The following is a 20,817-nucleotide window of genomic DNA, read 5'->3' as shown; positions in this document are numbered from 1 at the left end:
ATTTCTAAAGCAAGGAATGTTTTCTTGGTCCGTCAATCGGAATTTATCGAAATCCGAACAAATCAATCCAAATTCTTATCGAAATCCGAACAAATCAATCAGAATCCTAATCGAATCAAACAATCAATATTTCACACAATCACACCACGATCTGCATATGAAGTGAATAAACACAAAGTTGGCGATACTACGTAGGTCTATTATATTACCTGTAGCAACGCACAGGCACTATGCTAATTTAAATAACGCATGTACCTAAATGAAAGTGACAATGATTTAAGCCGTTTCCAATTGCTTCGGATAATTTTATCCCTACCGAGGAGCAGTGCTCAGGTATGAACACTAAGATCCACTGCGCCCAAGGTAACAATCGCATTCATTCAGCAAAGTCGAATCTCAAGATACGCCAGGACTCTTGACACTGAGGATTAGGTATGGCATCATAAGACCAATCTCAATGCATAGTTTCATCACACAGTTACCAAAAGTGCCATGTCAGCTTGACACTAGAATGAAACCACTTCTCTCAATACATAGTTTCATCGCATAGTTACATAGATAAGCTATCACATTTAATTGTTGATTGATATTAATGATCAAGTATACCATGTGATCAATAGAAATTGATGAATGTGTGTTGATGAAACTCAAATGCTCTCAACGGAGTTTCATTTCAGTTTCATAGCACTTGGTAACTGCCAAATTTCATCCCCATAAAACTCTATTCTTCTCTTTCTTCTTAAATTCCATATCATATCATCACTTTTACCTATGTGGTATGTCATTTAATGAGAATCAAACTTAGAATGGCCTAACTTGGAGAGAACACAAAAAATTTCACGTAGGAACTTTGAGCTGTGCCACCACATGATTAAATGCTCACTTCCGTTGTTCCGCCCGCTCCACTTCCCAGCTTTCCCTTTTCTGCAGCACATTGCAAATGACACAAACAGGATACAGATAGAAACAATGAATATACAAAGAAAACCAACTGCCATAGAAGAAATATTCATGCTTAAAAAGTGACAGTGTTATCGTAGCAATAATGAATAAAGAATAGAATTGCATGTACAATATTGATTGTCTATACTGTTAAGGTGTGCTACTGTTCACGCGGCACCTACCAGCGCAGCATTACTTTGGAATTTGAGATAGGAACAATCGCAAATTGGGTTGGCTGGTTTCCTTGTAGATGTGCTCCATGTATTTTACACATATTAGACGAAAACTTCCTAAGTTTAGATATTTTTATGGGCTATATAATAAAGTCATCCCTATCAAAGAGCGATGCATCCATTATGAATTAAACGCAACCTCAAAGTCACACTCATACTACATACACTAATACTAGAGTAAAATACATGGCCAGTCTTCAAACTTGTGAGGGTGTGTTTGTAGAAGGGATAGAATTGGTGTAATTGATATATTGTATTAGCTTGAGGCCTCGGCCGGTATATATAAGAGTACAAGACTTGGGGTGCAAAGCAACCCCACCGGATATGTATGGCAGTCCGGATACAATATCTAAACTAATAAATATACTCTAACATCCCCCCGCAGTCACAGCGGGAGCACTGCAGACGGTGAGACTGGAGGAGAAGCCGAAAGTAGGAACCGACGGACTGACATCCCCCCGCAGTTGTAGCGTCGGTGCAATGCGAATGCTGCGACTGGAGAGAACTAGCGAGAAACTCATGCGGATGGTAGCCCTTCGTGCCGATGTCGAAGAAGCCGAACTGGAGCAAGTAGCCGTGGTCGAGGAAGTCATGCGTAGGGTAGTCGTGGTCGATGGTGAGCTGTCGAGGTCGCCGATGGTAAGGAGCCGCACAGGAATCCTCGGGCGCACGAGGAAGCGCCATGGTGGAGGCGTAACGGAGACGACGCCGGAGACGAAGACGGCGACGCGTCGAGGCAGTCGAAGATAGAGTCGATGCCGCAATTGACGCAGACACGCCATCGAGCGACACATCCCCGGGTTTGCCAAACCCGTGAATGCATCGGGGACGATGGCATGCACCGGTGTTGCCAAGACCAGACGTGCGAGGGAGAGTGCACCACCAAGACGCCGTTGTCTGAGGGACAAGCAGAGAAGGCCTCCACGACGGTAGCAGGCGCAGAAGAACGGCGAGGAAGAAGATGCCGATGCAGCCCGCAGTTGCTGGAGTAGACGAAGGGGTAGAAGTGGACGGCGACGATGGCGACGAGGTGGTGCTGGATGAAGCGACGAGGTAACCCCGGATGATCTGGCGCAAGGCCTGATGAACCAGAGGACGCGGCGGCGGAGCTCGAAGAAGGCGACGAAGAACTCGAACAGCTCGGTGAAGACCATGTGCGCGCAAGGCGCGCACTGACGTAGTCGTAGACGATGTCGAAGATGCGGTCGAAGTGGCCGGCGTGGACGAAGTCGAGGACGTAGTCGGCGGCGGTGAAGATGCAACGACGAGGAACACCACGGACGGTACCGCTGCTGCCCGAAGAGGCGAAGCAGCAACCACCCTCCATACTCGGGGAAGAGGCACGCAATACAATGACGGACGTCACGGGAGCCAGGTGGATCGCGCAAGTCAGCTGATCAGACCGAGTATGTGCGAGGCGAGACGACGATGGATGAAGTCGGTGGAGGCGTCCCGATCGATGGAGGCGACGACGAGCCGGCGAAGATCGACGTGCGGATGAGGCGACGAGGTGGACGGCACAGATGGGCGTCCCCTAGGGCACCGTCCATGTCGCTATGCCGCACAGTCGAAGACGAAGAAGAGGCCGGTGAAGTCGATGCTGATGTTGAAGTAGAGGCGTGCGGTCGACGGGCAGTGGGCGACTCAATCTCGAGCAGTGCTCGAGTAAAAAACAGAGGAATTACCAAAAAAACAAATCAGCAGCAGCTCGTGTAGCACCTCTGGGTGCGCGTAGCGCAATCCTCTCAATCTCCTCTTTTTCTTTCTCTCCCGTCACGGTCAACGACCGCATCTGAAGCGGAAGAAACAGAGTGAGAGAGAGAGGGACGGCGGACGGCGATGAGGGAGGCGGGCGGCCGGCAGCGCGCAGGAGGCAGGAGGGGCGCCGGCGGCACTAGGGTTAGGGCAGCGAAAGATAGCCTAAGATCTCAAACCCTAATCTCGTGATACCATGTAGAAGGGATAGAATTGGTGTAATGGATAGATTGCATTAGCTTGAGGCCTCGGCCGGTATATATAAGAGTACAAGACTTGGGGTGCAAGACAACCCCACCGGATATGTATAGCAGTCCGGATACAATATCTAAACTACCAAATATACTCTAACAGTGTTATTCCAGTCCCTAAACTTATAAATCTAGAAATCCGGATCCTTGAACTTGTCAGTGTATGTCATTCCGGTCCCCTAAACTTATAAAACCAGAAATCCGGGTCCATACAATGATTAAAAGTGGTTTCGAACTATGTTTTTAGTTCAAAAACAATAGATATAGCTTTTAAACCATAGAAATATCTCAATGCCCACAAAATTCTCCAATTTTTTTTTAAAAAAACTAAAGATACATTGGAGCCTAAATAAAATAATTGGAGCTTATTAAAAATTTAAAATATCTCATGAAAATACATTTTCACATTCTCCTAGAGTTAAATCTAATTTTAAGAAGTTTCACAAAACATTTATAAGCTCTAATTATTTTTGTTTAGACTCCCCGTGCACCAATAATAGAGATTTTTTCTGACATATCTATAAACCTAAATAAAATAATTAGAGCACTGGGAGCCAAAAAAATAATTAGAGCTCACGAAAATATTTTTGAAAACTTCTAAAATTATATTTAACTTTAGGAGAATGTAAAAGAATATTTTCATGAGATATTTTTATGAGCTCTAATTATTTTATTTAGTCTCGGATGTATCTCTAGTATGTCTTTTGGAATTTTCGGAGAATTTTAGAGACTTGGAGATATTTCTGTATTTTAAAAACTATAACTATTTTTGTTACATTTATTTTTGAACTAAAAACATGGTTCGAAACCACTTTAATCATTGCATGGACATAGATTTCTGGTTTTCTAAGTTTAGGGTCCGGATGACAGACCCTGACAAGTTCAAGGACCTAAATTCCTAGTTTTATAAGTTTAGGGACCAGGATGACACACCCTCACAAGTTCAAGGACCAGCCGTGTATTTTACTCATAATACTAGTTAGCATAATGTCAGTTAATGATCAAGTACGGTTTTTATTGTACGTTGCATTGAGTGGGGAGGCATGTTCTTAGGTAATGTATTATATTAGACTTAATGCTCGAGCACAACATGTGTGGTATTGTAATTTATTTAGCCCCCAAAAACATAAGTCAGAAAATAAATCAGATCCAAACAATATTAACTCATTTGAAATGACAATTCTGGTAAAAAAGGTAAAAAAAATAATTACAACATAGTAATAGGAGCAAAGAAAAAATGACTGATATCTCAGTAAAGCTTACCATTGTAGGGCCTGAAAGCTATTATATGCATTTCCAATTATTTTGAATAAATAATCAGCATATCTGCGGATTTCATTTGTGATTTCTCTCCATGCTGCATCACTGATATTTTCAGTTCTGACAAGAAATTTACCAGCCTGTGGCATAATTACTGTTAGGGAAGAGAAGAATGCAAGTCACAACAGATGGAAAAAGGAATACAATACCTTGTCTGGATGATGTTTTAGTGCTGCTTTGTGGTATGCCTTCTTTATATCTGCAGAAGAGGAAGAAGGTTCGATTCCTCTGAAAGGAGAGGAGGAAGTGTAGTGGTCAAATAATTTTTTTTCTCAAACACGCAGGAGAGCTGTGTATCTTTGTATTAAGAAGAAGAAATGGTCCAATTACAGAACTCCAAATACCACCTTGGACCAGAGTGGTGCTGGATAAAACTAATTAAAACAAGAAAACTATTACAAGTAAAAATAAATAAATGACCAAAAGAGATGGGCTTATATTTATGATCCAGAGGAAATATACAACTGACAGGAACAAAAGATACGAGAAAAACATTACATTTTCAAAGCTATGATTCAGTAACTGCAGAAATTACATAATAATGTGATTAATAAAATCACTCAAGAGCACCCATCTATAGAAACAACATTAAATCTAGAGTATGCGATTAATGACCTTCTACGTTTAAGATTTAACTTTGTCATGGGAGCATGGCCGGGTGGAGTCAATTTGTTAGAGACAGCCTGGTGAGTAATCATAATCTACTCTCTTAAACAAAAACAAATTCTGATTATAATAGATCCAGACTCCTTGACTTCTGACCATAACAATTTACAAGGTTGAATCGTGATAAAACATAAATTGATAATCTAATAGGAACTATAAAGAAATAATATTTTATAAGATAATTCAAAACTTCAGAGGACAAAAACTTACAATATCAAATACATATTTGATGAAGCCCCTTTTCTGGCATCCAGCTCCAGAGAAGAAAGCCGAAGCTTAGCTTGACTCAGATTGTTACGAATACTCTCGGTCTTCTCTAATGACATGGACATATCTTCTTGCAGTTGTTTCTCAAGAAGAGCAATTAACCTACGGAGATCATTTGCCGCCTGATTGTAGTCCCCTATAAGTTCATACAAACTAGATCTTCTGGAAAAAGCCTAAAAACATATTGCAAGCATGGTAGGTCAAATTTTTACAGGTAGGACTTCAATTCATGGAAAGACTAGAACAAAACATCGCAAGGCAAAAAAGGCCCTTCTTCTGACTTGTCCAATAGAACTTGCATCACATCAAAGATACTATATCATCTTTTACTGTTATGTGGTTTCAGGAACCATGTGTCAGCCTCATATCAGATGACATTTATCCAATTTTTACACATTATACATGTTTCTTATATACCTAACCAATTACACAAATACCATGCATATTGAAAATATTGAATCAATGGCCTATGGGCTATCGTATCAAATAAGAGTTTATTTGGCACCAAATTTACATGAAGAAAGACACCCTCGACAGAATAAGAATGATCTCCAGTCAAAAGGACTAAAAAGAGTTCCCCAACCACAACAAGAACTAAAATATGAAAGATGGGGAAGCAGTAACTTTGCATTACATATGCATGGTTGTTGCTTGTTACCACTGGTTATCCAAGAAGAATCACCAGTAATTCCAGGCATTTGGTTTTGTTGGATGCAACCCACATAACTAAAAAGAAGAATAACTTTGAAATTACACTGGAAAAAAAATATCTCAGAAGATTTGGTATTTGGAGCATTCCTATGCATGAGGTAGAAAGGCACAAGTGGGCGTACCCAGTGCCGTAGGCTTCCCGCACTGTGCGGGGTCTGGGGAAGGGTTGTCTTTAAGCCCCAAGCCTTACCCACACAAATGTGCAGAGGCTGGGGCTCGAAAAGGCACAAGTCATAAACAATTATCCATATATTGTTATCTACTTAGTTTGAGGTAAAATATTAGTTCCCAGGCTCTACGGAACGATGAACCAGGATCGAGGAACATGGTACAAGAAACCAGGGTCGAGGATCATGGTACATTACTCGCAGAAGGTTTTACATCGTGCGAATGTAATTATTCCTGGGACACAGAACGCAATTGTTCCCAGGACGTCCATGGTCCTGTCTGTTATGGGTCAATTAACTTAGCAACTAAAAACTCAAAGGGCGTCATTCCTCATTCCCCATGCATCAGAAGAAGCAATAGCATGGAAAATGTGCCCTGCTAAAGCTCAAGATAAAATGAATGGGTATCATAGCATAATTATACAGGTGGTTTTGGCTAAAGTCCAGAAGAGTTATCGAGCATAGTTACATGAGGAATTTTTATTTGATACAAGTACAACAGGAGGATATTACACCAACCTTAGCATAATCTGCATCAAGGGCTATGGCTAGTGAGCAATCTGCAATCGCATCTAAAATTTGACCCATTGCTTGATATGCTGCTGCACGGTTACAAAAGCAAACTGCTAAAAAGCGTAGTGACTCGCCATTGCTCATCAAAGCAGTGGTATAATATTCCACAGCCTCCAAATATTTACCAGATTGAAATGCCTCATTTCCAGCAGCCTGAAATGCAGCAAACAAGAATCTGATGCCATGGGTAACATATAACAATTGAATCTTGCAAAATTTGCTGAATACCAAAGGTAACATGTACATGCATGATGAATAACAACATCATGAGGGCAAACACAATGCTGGATTATATTGATAGATAGAGAAGTCGCCCAAAAGAATAGGGTGCCCCTATCAGACCATCAGCCAAATTGTAGAAGATAAACAACAAAGCCAACATATGACATACTTTAAGCCGCAATAGCTCAGAGATGGTCATGGAGAATGATGAAATCGATTCCTGAGACTGCTTCCCACACCTAATAAGTGCTCTCAAAATCAGCAAATGATAAGCAGTGATACATGGATCTTAGAAAAAAAAACCCAAACCAGTATAGCATTGGTAACAAAATATTACCTGCATTCCATGACTTTTACTTGGTCACACTTTGTTAAGAACTTGTGAGCCTCTTCAAGCTTTCCAAGGAAGAAATATGACTTGGCAATAAGATATTGACGCCACAACTTCACAGAGCAAGTATTGTTGTCCAAGTTATTGCTTTCCGTATTCTCGTCAAGACACAAACAGACACTATTCCTTTCTGCAAGACAAAGAGTTTCTTCGCAAAACTGAATTACCTCATCATATCGCCGCAACTGTTAAGTCCAACGAAACTAACAGTTAGGCCCAAAAAAAAATACTAGCGGAAAGAGGAAACATAGTAATGACGTGCAGAAGGCAAAATAAGAACACTGTAAATACAGACCAGTAACAGTGCTTCTGCTTTCATCGCCATCAAGTTATCTGAATAAATACTTATGGACAAAGCATCAGAGATCATTTGTAACGCACTGGGTATCTTGTCAAATGCCTTCTTTATAAGATACTCCTTGGATTGAAGAATAAAACCAGATATTTTCTGCCAAAGAAAACACAGGAGCATAATGATTGGGTTATCAATTTTTACATATATAACAACTTGTTTTGATACCATGTTTTCGAAGAGATTAAGAATGGTTAAGCAGGATGCACAATTCAGACAAGCAATATCCAGTTAATAAGACATTCAGTAAGAAATAGATTCATTCCAGAGTTGTGGATATCTACACTCGACCTGGTACATTGCTCATAAGTAGGTTTTCTTTCATACTTCTGGGAAGTCACAGTTTTCCAACTATAGCACTGAGTGTGACAATGAAAAGTGGGATCAAGCCCCACTTATCATTATCACAGCCAAAGGTATGTTGACAAAATTCTTCCAGTCATTTGCCGACAATCTTCCTGGGTACTTATGTAGCCAATGGAAATAACTGATCAAAGAGTATTTAGTTGAGAACATATAACCTAGTACATTTGGTATTTAATCTGGCATGATACCCGAAACTTAGTCTGGACGCTACCTGAGTTTTTTGTAGACCATCAGAAGCCTCTTTTACAATTTTACGGTCCAAGCTTGACAGATGATTAGACTTCAGACACATCTCAAAAGCCTTTTGTGCTTCTTCAACATCCCCCAGGGCAAGTAGGCATCTAGACCCATTAGATAAGCCATAAGCATACAATAAGTGGACATAACAATATTGTTGAATGTAGTGTATAGTAAGGGTGCTGCACGTTTACGACAAACTAAATGAATCATTAGAATTAAATTATCAAGTGGATCTTATCATAAGATAAAGTTTACGAATGACTTCTGCCATAAAGAGTTCGCAGTAATAGCTCTCTAGATTATGGGCATAAAAGTAGAAAGGGCAGCAACACTTTTCCCAAAGTCAACGGCATGCAAACATTCATCATGAGCAGGAGTTGGACATGCTCGGGTATCATCTGATCTTAAACTCAGTTACAGACTAACAGTTGCATGAAATATTTATTTTCTTTGAGATCTGGATGCGATACTCCTAGAAAACTTGTCAAGAAAGTAGGATGTTTCCCTGATCTACCAACAAGACAAAAGCATAGTTACTTTTAATTTGTTCCACTTGATAGGCATAACATTAATTATTATTAGAGATATATTGTTGTATTTCCTTGTATTGAGTTTACTTGTACTCCAAGCCATACGACAATATATAATAGAGGTCACCCCCCTTCCTTTGGGTGTGTGGTGTTTCCCCAATTCTCTACATGGTATCACGAGTCCGGGCCAAACCCTAGGCCGGCCGTGTGCCCTCTCCTCTCCGCTGCCCTAGCTCGCGCAGCAGCCCCTGCTTGCGCAACCACCCACCACCAGCCGCCGCCTACCCTAGGCCGCGGCACCTCTTCCCCTGTGCCGCCCCTTCATGGCCGGCTGCTCTCCCCTCCCTGCGCCGCTCAGATTGCTTCTGTTGGCCGCTGCTCTACCTCCCTGCGCCGCCCAGATTGCATCTATTGGCCGGCTGCAACTCAGCAGATTGCATCTGTTGATGTCCTGTGTCACCAGCACCTCTACAACGCCGGTGACACCCTCGACGACGGTGACTCCCTCCTCGACGGCATCACCTCCCTCTTCGTCGACGACATCCAGCCTTGCCTATCCCCATGGCTGCGTACGCCGCCGTCTCCGTGCAGGCGCACGTTCCCATCAAGTTGGAACTCCGCTCCTCCGACTACACCAAGTGGAGCAACTTCTTCGAGGCCATGTGCGGCAAGTTCGGCCTCCTCCGTCACATCACCAACGCTCCTCCTGATCCGCGCACTGATGCCTGGAATGAGGAAGACTGCGATGTCCGCAGCTGGCTCTACGGCTCTGTCACTGAGGACGTCCTCGACTTCACCATGACGGCCAACCAGACTGCGCGGGAACTTTGGGTCGCCATCGACAACCACTTCTAGGCGAACAAAGCCCCTCGCGCCATCTTCTTGAGTCATGCGTTCCATGCGCTTACTCAAGGGGATATGTCCGTCCAAGCCCTGAAGAAGGTCGCCGATGCACTGCACTTCGGGACGTCGATAAGCCCGTCGCCGACTCTGAGATGGTGCTGGCCCTTCTCGCCGGCGCTGATCCTCGCTACAGCACCACTGGAGAAATCATCGCAGGAGAGGCGGGCATGACCTTCATCAAAGTCGTCGATCGCCTCGCCCTCCAGGAGTTGCGCCTGGCAAATCAGGCCAAGATGTCCGCCTCCTCCGCTTTGGTCGCCTCTTCTTCGACTGGGTGCGGTTCCTCCTGCCAGTCTGCGTCGTCCTCGACCTCCGTGATGCAGCCACGCCCCAATCAGCAGCAGCAGTAGCGTCCGCCACAGCAGCAGCAGGGCGGCCAGCAGCAGCGTCGCCGTAGGGGCAGGCGGTCCAGCAGCGGCCAGCAGCAGCAGCCACCTCGCACGACTAACCCTAGCGGCCCATGGATCTGCATCAACCCGTGGGCTGCCCAGGGTGCGCAAGGTGGGAGTGGTGGTACAGGAGGCCAATTCCAGCATGGCGGTCAGGGCGTTCTTGGCGCCCCTCCTCAGGCTCACGCGGCGCTCACCCCTACCCAGGCACCAGCTCAGTCTCCTTCGTGGGATCAGGCTGGCCTGATTGCCGCTCTTCAGCAGATGGCGCTCGAGGGCAACGCATGGGTGATGGACACTGGAGCCTCCACGCACATGCACTCCTCTGAAGGTATACTTCTCTCTCGCCTTCCAGCTGCTTCCTCTTCTTCCGTTCTAGCCACAGATACGTCTAGATTACCGTAGGCAATGGTGCACATATCCCTGTCACGTCCCGAGGTTCTTCCATTCTAGCCACAGATACGTCTAGATTTGTTTTGAACAACGTTCTTATCGTTCCATCCATCATTCACAACTTACTTTCAGTTCGCCAATTCACTCGCGATAACCGTTGTTCTATCGAGTTTGACGCCTCTGGTTTTTCTGTTAAGGACATCAGGACGCGACGAGTGATCCTTCGCTGCGATAGTGCCGGCGACCTCTACACCATCCCTTCAGTTGCTCCCGCCGCCGCACAAGCCCTCCTTGCAGCCTCCTCCACCTTTTGGCATCGTCGCCTCGGTCATCCTAGTCTAGCAGTCTTAGCTACTTTAAAACAGAACAATTTGGTTTCATGTAATAAAGTAGATCGCTCGTTGTGTCATGCATGTCAGCTTGGCAAGCACGCGCGTCTTCCGTTTGCTGCTTCTACTTCACAAACTACTTCACCTTTTGAGATAGTTCACTGTGATGTCTGGACCTCGCCGGTTGCTAGTATTTCTGGTTGTTCCTACTACTTGGTTTTGTTGGATGATTTTTCGCACTATTGTTGGACATTCCCGCTTAAGCACAAATCTGATGTACATCAGCATATCGTTGATTTCATCGCTTATGCTCGCACTCAGTTCGGCCTTCCCGTTAAGTGCTTCCAAGCCGATAATGGGACTGAATTTGTTAACCACGCCATGCACACTACCCTCCGCGCCAATGGCATTGTTTTTCACCTTTCATGCCCTTATACCTCTCCACAGAATGGCAAGGCTGAACGCATCCTTCGAACTCTTAACAATTCAGTGTGAACCCTCCTCATCCATGCCTCTATGCCGCCCAAGTATTGGGCTGAGGCACTCGCAGCAGCCACCTATCTGCTTAACCGGCGCCCCTCCTCCTCCATTCGTAACGCGATTCCCTATTTTCGCCTTTATAACTCTTATTCCTCTTATGATCACTTGCGTGTCTTTGGTTGCTTGTGTTATCCTAACCTATAGGCCACCTCCTCACACAAGCTCGCACCACGCTCGACCGCATGTGTCTTTTTGGGATATCCGCCTGATCATAAGGGTTATCGCTGTCTTGACCTTACAACGCGTCGCATTATTATATCTAGACACGTTGTGTTTGATGAGTCCACCTTTCCCTTCGCTCGTGAGACTCATCCACCCACCACCAGCTCCTTTGATTTCTTACTCGGTCGCGACTTGGATATTGCACCTTTGTTTACTAATCATGCAACTGGTGGCTCTCCTACGGCTGCTCTGTCTTCCATAGACGTTGAGCAACCGTGCTCGGTACCTAGTGGGAGCAGTGTTGAACACCCACTAGGGCCCTTGGCGTCTCCATCTCCGGGCGGGCGTGGTTTCGTGCCCCCGTCCGGTCCTTCGGCATCTTCTCCTACAGGCGGGACGGCTTCCAGCCTGCTTCCTGCACCAGCAGCAGCATCTGCTCCACTTGCACCTCCTGGTGCGCCCGGTGCTGCTTCTGGTGCGCCTGCTGGTACTCCTTCTGGGGTGCCTGGAGCGCCTGATGTTGCTGTTGCTGCTCCTACTCCTGGTGCTGCTCCTGGGGCGCCTTGTGGTGCTGTGCCTGATGAACGCTTCGATCGAGTGTACAGCCGCCGACCAGCTGCTGCTACGGTTCCCTCGCAGCATGGTTGCCCTCTTCGCGAGCTTCCTCTACCGCAGCTGCACGGCCACTACTTGGTCCTCTTCCGGCGCGGTCTTCAGAAGCTCCTCCTCGAGAGCTTCCTCCACTTGAGCCTCCTCGACGTCCGATGAGTGGTTCTCCTCCACCGCCGGTCCTTCGCCGCATTACTCGACTCCAGTCTGGTACAATTCAGCCAGTTAGTTACAAGAATTTGTCTGCTGATCATGTTGTTGCTTCTCCCGTTCCGACCAATTATCGCAGTGCACTTGCGGATCCTAATTGGCGAGCAGCTATGGCAGATCAGTTTCAGGCTCTGGTTGATAATGGTACTTGGCGCCTTGTTCCTCGGCTTCCTGGAGCTAATGTGGCGACTGGCAAGTGGATTTTCAAGCATAAGTTTCATTCAGATGGCTCTCTTGCACGTCATAAAGCTAGATGGGTAGTTCGTGGATTTTCTCAGCAGCATGGCATAGATTATGACGAGACTTTCATTCATGTGGTCAAGCCTGCCACCATTCGCACTGTTCTTAGCCTTGTTGTATCTCGTCATTGACCTATTCGTCAGCTCGATGTGAAGAATGCCTTTCTGCATGGACATCTTGATGAGATAGTGTACTGCCAGCAGCATCTTGGTTTTGTTGATCCTTCACATCCAGATTATGTTTGTCTTCTGCAAAAGTCGCTTTATGGGTTGAAGCAGGCTCCTCGTGCATGGTACCAACGATTTGCTACATACATTTGTCAGTTGGGATTTGTTCTGTTAGTCTCCGACACTTCCTTGTTTGTTTACAAGGATGGCGCCAGCACTGCTTACCTGCTCCTCTATGTCGATGACATTGTTCTCACTGCTTCGTCGACGGATTTGGTTTTCTCCATTATTGGTCGACTTCACGCAAAGTTTGCTATGACTGATCTGGGTGATCTACATCACTTTCTGGGGATTTCTGTCACCCGTACTTCAGAGGGTTTATTATTGTTTCAGCGACAATACACCTCGGATCTGCTACAGCGCGCCGGTATGAGAGAGTGTCACTCTACCTTGACGCCAGTTGATAGCAAGTCCAAGCTGTCTGCTACAGATGGTCCTCCGGTTGCGGATCCTTCAGAGTACAGGAGTACAGGAGTATCCTTCAGCAAGTCTACTTGTTTATGCATGATCCGAGGGAACCACATCTTGCACTCATTAAGCGGATTTTGCGTTATGTCAAGGGCACTCTGGACGCTGGTTTTTCTTTGGGAGTTGGCTCTGTCGACACACTCACAGCATATTCTGATGCTGATTGGGCGGGATGTCCTGATTCCCGACGATCCACCTCAGGCTACTGTGTCTATCTTGAAGATAATCTGGTGTCTTGGTCCTCTAAACGCCAGACTACAGTTTTTCGTTCCAGTGCTGAGACTGAGTACCGGGCAGTGGCACACGTTGTTGCTGAGTGTTGTTGGCTCCAACAGTTGCTTCAGGAGCTTCATGTTCCCCTAGCCAAGGCTACCGTTGTTTATTGCGACAACGTTAGTGTTGTATATATGACTGCTAATCCAGTCCATCATCATCGCACGAAGCACATTGAGATTGATATTCATTTTGTACGCGAGAAGGTGGCTTTGGGAGAGATTCGGGTCTTGCATGTCCCGTCTTCTCATCAGTATGCTGACATCATGACTAAAGGACTTCCTGTCCAATTGTACACTGATTTTAGGGCTAGTCTTGGTCTTCGTTTAGCTCCGCCTACGACTACGGGCGGGTATTAGAGATATATTGTTGTATTTCCTTGTATTGAGTTTACTTGTACTCCAAGCCATACGGCAATATATAATAGAGGTCACCCCCCTCCTTTGGGTGTGTGGTGTTTCCCCAATTCTCTAAAATTATGATAAAATCATAAAATTCCAATCTTTTTCCTATTAGTGTGATTGTTAGTGCATTGGACTTACTTGGCAGCTCTGACTTGTGCCTTGAGAAAGCTGGAATCAATATCAGTAGCCTTTCGACAATCAGATAGGGCCTCTCTCATCTTACCCAGAGACATCCGAGTAGCTGCACGATTGCTGTAGCACAGCTTTAGTGCTTCTCTAGAACCTTCATTTCGAGAAAAAGAATCAATCCCCTGGGTATAGCAGTCCTCAGCCTCAGTTAACCTTCCTTTTGTGTATGCTTGGTTTCCCCTAGAACAAATTAAGCAGCTCAGCTTAAAACATCGAGTATCACAAAGAACATACAGCTCAACCCCAAACAGACAGCAAAATAGTGTGTCTGCATGAGCAGAGGGGCTACAGAGCCTTTGCTAGTGTAATGCAAACAGTAAGCCATTCAATCTTCCTCAAACTATGTTTCACTTTTTTATTATTTAATGTTTATTCATAAATACTACTAATACAATACAACTCATAGAAATCTACTTTTTTTTTACCAGCAATCCAGTGAAAACTTGTGTGATCTATATACTTGAATTAAACATAAAAAAGATATAACTGCTGATAAACCAATGTCTAAACTGTAAAAAGGTACATATAACATGAACATCCAAATGGCATTTTAGGGTGTTCTGCCTCTACTTGCATGGTTTGAGTGGTTTCACCCTTGTGGAAATGCATGCAGGCTACATAAGCAGAAGGGATGGAAAGAGTAGATCATGCAGGTACCTTAAACGCCATGTTTCACAATTGTCCACCTTAGAAGCTCCCACAGGAGGGACAGGTTGTTGAGGAGGAGCAACCATCTCTCTCTCAAAGAAGAAATCATAAATAAACAAGCCCAGTGAACTTTCAGCCACTGCTGGAACCTTAGTCACATCCCTACAGGCAATTTTCATCCTCACATAATCATTCCTATACCTTGTCTTATCATCAATTTCCAGAGTTTTTCCCACTAATCCTCCAACTTTGGCGATTGTCCTCAAAGATCTTTGATCTGGTGGGATGCCTGAAACTTTAAACCAAGCATGCTGCAGCTCCCCTTTTGCCCCAATAGGAGACCAAGGATTAATTGCAATCTCAGCTTCAACAGTCTTCATGCCCAGGGCTCTAAAGTGTCCCCAATCTTGCACCATTTTGGCATTGGGAAATGTCGGTACCCTGCAACTGGGGTACCCACTCCTACTGTGCCAAGACTCGCGTAGTTATCCGTAACTACGCCCTGAGGAGCTGAGCAGCCGGACCCCTGGGGTTCGACTCCATCTCACCGGACCAACGGTCCCGGACCCGCTTCCCGCTCGGGGACGGGTCCGGTGTCACCACGTGTCCTAGAGGTGGAAATGCTCAGTACCTGTGGCCGCGGACCCGGACCCCGCAGGTGGGTCCGGGGCCTCCACGTGCCATCCGGACTCCCGCAGATGGGTCCTGGACCTCCACGTGCCTATCCGGACCCCCGTGAGCTCTCGGCTCAGCTAGCTGCTCGGGAGGGGTCCGGAGCCGCCACGTGTCACGCGGGCGCGGGCGCAAGCCTTCCGCTGGAAGCTCCCTCACCCACCCGCATTAAGTGCGAGTGGTTGAGGTGGGCTCTGCTGCCTCTGGGCACGGGGCAGCTTTTGTCAGTCCACACTATGGATCGCCAATTACCGACGCGGCTCGTCATTTACCAAGACAAGCATTAAAGACTCAGCGCCGTGCGCATGCGCGACGAGTCATGATGACCAGCTACTGACTGGAGCAACAGTGCACACAGCTACAGTGGACTGAGTCAGTAGTTCGGCGCTTCATCATGACCTCGACGCGCGGCTGCAGAGGCTAGACTCTACTCTGACAGGACAGCTCAAGACCATCCCTGGTCAGAAGCTACGCACGGAAGCCGACGACAAGATCTCCGGATCTGAGGCATTGAAGGCCAAAGTGTAGTTTATAATACATCGCCGGGTCCACATGTCGGGGCCCCGCTCAGTGTACGTGCTCCCCTTGGACATATAAAAGGGAGAGCACACCCGCTAGAACACAGATCCATACAGACTCAAGCTCTCGCACCTCCTCACGCTTGTGGGAAGGCAATACAACACACAGTGGATGTAGGGTATTACGCTCCGGCGGCCCGAACCACTCTAAATCCTGCTGTGTTTCTTGTGTTCTGAAGGGAGATCGATCTAAGACGAGCTACCCCCTGAGTACACACCCTCTGGGCTAGGGCGGGTGCCTTCCGCCACCCGGCCGTGGTTTGCAGCACCACGACATTTGGCGCGCCAGGTAGGGGGGCTAGCTGGTCGCATTTCATCATCTTCTTCGTCCCCATGGTTCGCGTGGACGACGTGGAGATGACGGAGGGGGGTGGCGTCCTCCGCGCCACATGCCTCTCGCGTTCCTGCTCCAGGGGCAACTGTGCCTGTGGAGCAGCCACCGTTGGCAGCGGCGCGCGCCGCCCGCCGGCAAGAGTCAGGGCACCCGTCAAGGGCCCCCTCACAAGCTGCGAGCGGCGGAGCGACAAATCCCAGCTCGCAGCATATCTCACTCATGTGAGGAAGCCCGCTCTGGCGGAAAGCCGACTCCGGTCGCACCAAGCCGGCTCCGGCGGAACGCCGACTCCGGTCGCACCAAGCCCGCTCCGGCGGAAAGCCGACTCCGGTCGCACCAAGCCCGCTCCGGCGGAAAGCCGACTCCGGTCGCACCAAGCCCGCTCCGGCGGAAAGCCGACTCTGGTGGCTCTCTCCGGCGGAAAGCCGACTCCGGTCGTACCCCCGACTCTACATCTCTGTAAGTCCTACTCTTAGAGGCCCAGCAGGGAATAAAACCTTTTCCTTTGTAACTATGTAGTACTTCCGTGTGGTCCAGTCCGGTGAGCCTCCCCCGTGGAGGGGTCCGGACCTCTGCGAACCAGGTTCAGGGAAGTGTATTCACCCTCCGGGGAGGTCCGGAGCCGTGTAGCCGCTTAGCCTGGTTCCGTACCCTAAGCCTGCATGCTCTACCTCCCTAGGGTGAGTACCGTAGTACCTAAGACTGGGGGCCCGGAGGTCCGGACAGCTCCGGCCTCATAAACCCGTGTTCTGGCTTACATCGCACATCTCATGTACATCTAGTTATAAAGGAAAAGTTTATTCTCAGTTCGCCTCTAAGGATGTTACATTCCAATTTCGATCTACGCATTCTGTTTGCGCTAATCCCCACGTGGCTTCTTACTCTTGTGCGGTGATTGTGGTCCGAATTGAGTTGGCTAGTTAGTGACTTAGCTCGAGACCCCTCATGGAAGAGAGGGGTTCGGACCCCTGGGAACCTGCAGGTTCAGGGAAGCGCACTCATTCTCCGGAGAGGTCCGGAGCCGTGTAGCCGCTTAGCCTGGTTCCGTACCCTAAGCCTGCACGCACCACCTCCTGTGAATGAGTGCCGTAGTACCTAGGACTAGGAACCTGGAGGTCCGGACTTTCTCTTAACCTAAAGGCCGGCCCCTTGAGCTCCGTTCACTGAACCTAGCTGTCTATCTCAAAGGATTACAGCCAACAGGATTTGGGACCCGTGGGCACGCTACTAAGCATCTACCTTGAGTCATGTGCAGGTCCAAACGTGATGATGCAGCAGGTGACCCAAAGGATGGACGACGCGGGGCAAGACCCTTGCGGCGCGCACCGCTGGGCGCCAGAAGCAGCCAAGTTGCTCACAGTAGTGGCCCCACCTGCGGGTTCGTTGCCTCTCCCGAGGCGGGCCCGGGGGCCTCTGTCGGTACCCTGCAACTGGGGTACCCACTCCTACTGTGCCAAGACTCGCGTAGTTATCCGTAACTACGCCCTGAGGAGCTGAGCAGCCGGACCCCTGGGGTTCGACTCCATCTCACCGGACCAACGGTCCCGGACCCGCTTCCCGCTCGGGGACGGGTCCGGTGTCACCACGTGTCCTAGAGGTGGAAATGCTCAGTACCTGTGGCCGCGGACCCGGACCCCGCAGGTGGGTCCGGGGCCTCCACGTGCCATCCGGACTCCCGCAGATGGGTCCTGGACCTCCACGTGCCTATCCGGACCCCCGTGAGCTCTCGGCTCAGCTAGCTGCTCGGGAGGGGTCCGGAGCCGCCACGTGTCACGCGGGCGCGGGCGCAAGCCTTCCGCTGGAAGCTCCCTCACCCACCCGCATTAAGTGCGAGTGGTTGAGGTGGGCTCTGCTGCCTCTGGGCACGGGGCAGCTTTTGTCAGTCCACACTATGGATCGCCAATTACCGACGCGGCTCGTCATTTACCAAGACAAGCATTAAAGACTCAGCGCCGTGCGCATGCGCGACGAGTCATGATGACCAGCTACTGACTGGAGCAACAGTGCACACAGCTACAGTGGACTGAGTCAGTAGTTCGGCGCTTCATCATGACCTCGACGCGCGGCTGCAGAGGCTAGACTCTACTCTGACAGGACAGCTCAAGACCATCCCTGGTCAGAAGCTACGCACGGAAGCCGACGACAAGATCTCCGGATCTGAGGCATTGAAGGCCAAAGTGTAGTTTATAATACATCGCCGGGTCCACATGTCGGGGCCCCGCTCAGTGTACGTGCTCCCCTTGGACATATAAAAGGGAGAGCACACCCGCTAGAACACAGATCCATACAGACTCAAGCTCTCGCACCTCCTCACGCTTGTGGGAAGGCAATACAACACACAGTGGATGTAGGGTATTACGCTCCGGCGGCCCGAACCACTCTAAATCCTGCTGTGTTTCTTGTGTTCTGAAGGGAGATCGATCTAAGACGAGCTACCCCCTGAGTACACACCCTCTGGGCTAGGGCGGGTGCCTTCCGCCACCCGGCCGTGGTTTGCAGCACCACGACAGGAAACCTCACGGAAAACTTGTTTTCAGATATTTGCTTAGCCTTCCATATCCATACCTCATTACTAATCACATTTCTAAACTCATTCTCAATTTGTTTGGCTGTAACCGACCCGCTTACAACAGAGATAATAGCAGTACTGGCTTTTTCCTTAGCGGCTCTACTGTCAATGTGCTCTTCAATGTAGAAGAAGCTTTGGTTTTCGACTTGTGCAGCGCAGAGTTCAGGGGCACAGTTCCACAGAGGCTCTCTTTTACATTCAAACGATATATGGTTGTTCAAACCACACAGCTCACAGTGCATTCTACGATTGCAATTCTCAGATGTATGGTTCTTCAGGCCACAGTGCTTGCATCCGTAGCCGGAAGTAGGGATTTGCTTGCTTGTCAAGTCTATTTGATCAGCTGGCTGGCGAGGTTGCTTCTCTTCTACCTTGGGTATCTGATCTTGCTGCTGCGGATTCTGCGGCAGCGGGACATCTGGTTCCTCTTCTTTATCATGCTTGTCTGGGTTCATCCCATCCCGATGCCCCCTATGAGACTTCGCCGCCATGGGCTCAAGCTCCTCCCCTCTATTGTCTGCAGCTCGATCCCATCTCGATGAACAACCCTCACCACCATATCCAGTTCCCCTGCCCCTGCCTCTGCCACTCCCACCAGGCGCCGCACCTTCCGATCCGCCACCCCTCCCACCACGGGTGTCACTGTCACCCTCCCCGCCGCCGCGTCCGCCACCAGCACCCCGATCCCCCACTGGCTGCCAGACGGGGTTCCGGCCACCAGTCCGGCCATACCGACCGCCTCCGACCCCACCTCGCCTTCCGCCACCACGATCCGGTGCACCAGGGACCATCCGCACCGGTGCTGGAACGAACTGAATCACTGATTACCACTTGGAGTAGGATTTCTCCGGGGAAACTCCGCTTCTCTCTTGCTTTTTATAAGATCTCCGCTTTTTTTTGGGGGGGGGGGGGGGGCGTGGTGCATCTCCGCTTCTCTTGGGGGGCATCTCCGCTTCTCTTTCCTTTTTTGTTTTGGTAAACCCTGCTTCTCCCTCCATGAGGCGAGTCCGCCAGTCAGCCGCCAAGCGGTTTTACTCGGGGCGTGGTGATGAGCGCCTCAACGCCAGCGTGGCAGCGTCAATCTTGGTCTGACGACGAAGATTCTTCGAGCCTCGCAGGAGGTCTGACCCTTGTTTCCAGTGACTTTTTTTTAAACCTGTCACATAAAAAAAATTATCGTTTAGAAGTATCAAATAAAATTTATTTATTATTTTTTTGCACAGATGGACGCTAATTCAGGAGACGAATCTAATGTGCCAAATTAATTCATAATTTGCTACAGTATGAATACCAAGATTACTTTTGATGTGACGTGATCTTCCTGGATCCAAACAACTCCTGAGATAACGGGCAAATTGCCCATTACCACTACTGAATTCCTGGTTCAAGGATTCACAATACAGTATTGATGTGTTCTCAAAATCCGAGAACCTTTTTTTACATTAAGATCTGAGAACCTTAACCACTCATTTCTAGGAACAAAAAGTGTGCAACCCAATCGACAGATGTGCACGGAAGCCCAGTCACATACTCGCCTAGTCCGCAAAGCAAAGAATGTTTGTTTAGATTGTAGTAAAATCCATCTAATTAAAGCAATATCAAATACAAAAAAAAGAATTGCATTTGGATAAGCATGGAGCCAATCAAATATTTAAGTATATGTTACTTTTCTAATTTCAATACATTTGCATTTA

The 20,817-nt window shown here is 47.9% G+C and overlaps 1 protein-coding gene across 1 annotated transcript; it reads right to left on the bottom strand.

The window, feature by feature from the left end:
- Window positions 1–478: 478 nt before the first annotated feature.
- Window positions 479–20,047, bottom strand: LOC120673853. Its single transcript, XM_039954895.1, has 12 exons — window positions 19,069–20,047; window positions 14,980–15,401; window positions 14,272–14,502; window positions 8,428–8,557; window positions 7,794–7,946; window positions 7,445–7,683; window positions 7,277–7,346; window positions 6,832–7,038; window positions 5,378–5,607; window positions 4,651–4,729; window positions 4,445–4,581; window positions 479–924 (listed from the first exon to the last, which is right to left on the bottom strand). Coding segments are annotated over exons 1-12 (2,745 nt in total). The 5' UTR covers window positions 19,915–20,047; the 3' UTR covers window positions 479–923.
- Window positions 20,048–20,817: the final 770 nt, after the last annotated feature.

Source organism: Panicum virgatum, chromosome 5N, assembly GCF_016808335.1.
Source record: "Panicum virgatum strain AP13 chromosome 5N, P.virgatum_v5, whole genome shotgun sequence".
Lineage (NCBI taxonomy): Eukaryota > Viridiplantae > Streptophyta > Magnoliopsida > Poales > Poaceae > Panicum > Panicum virgatum.
This window is presented reverse-complemented; position numbering and strand designations above follow the sequence as displayed.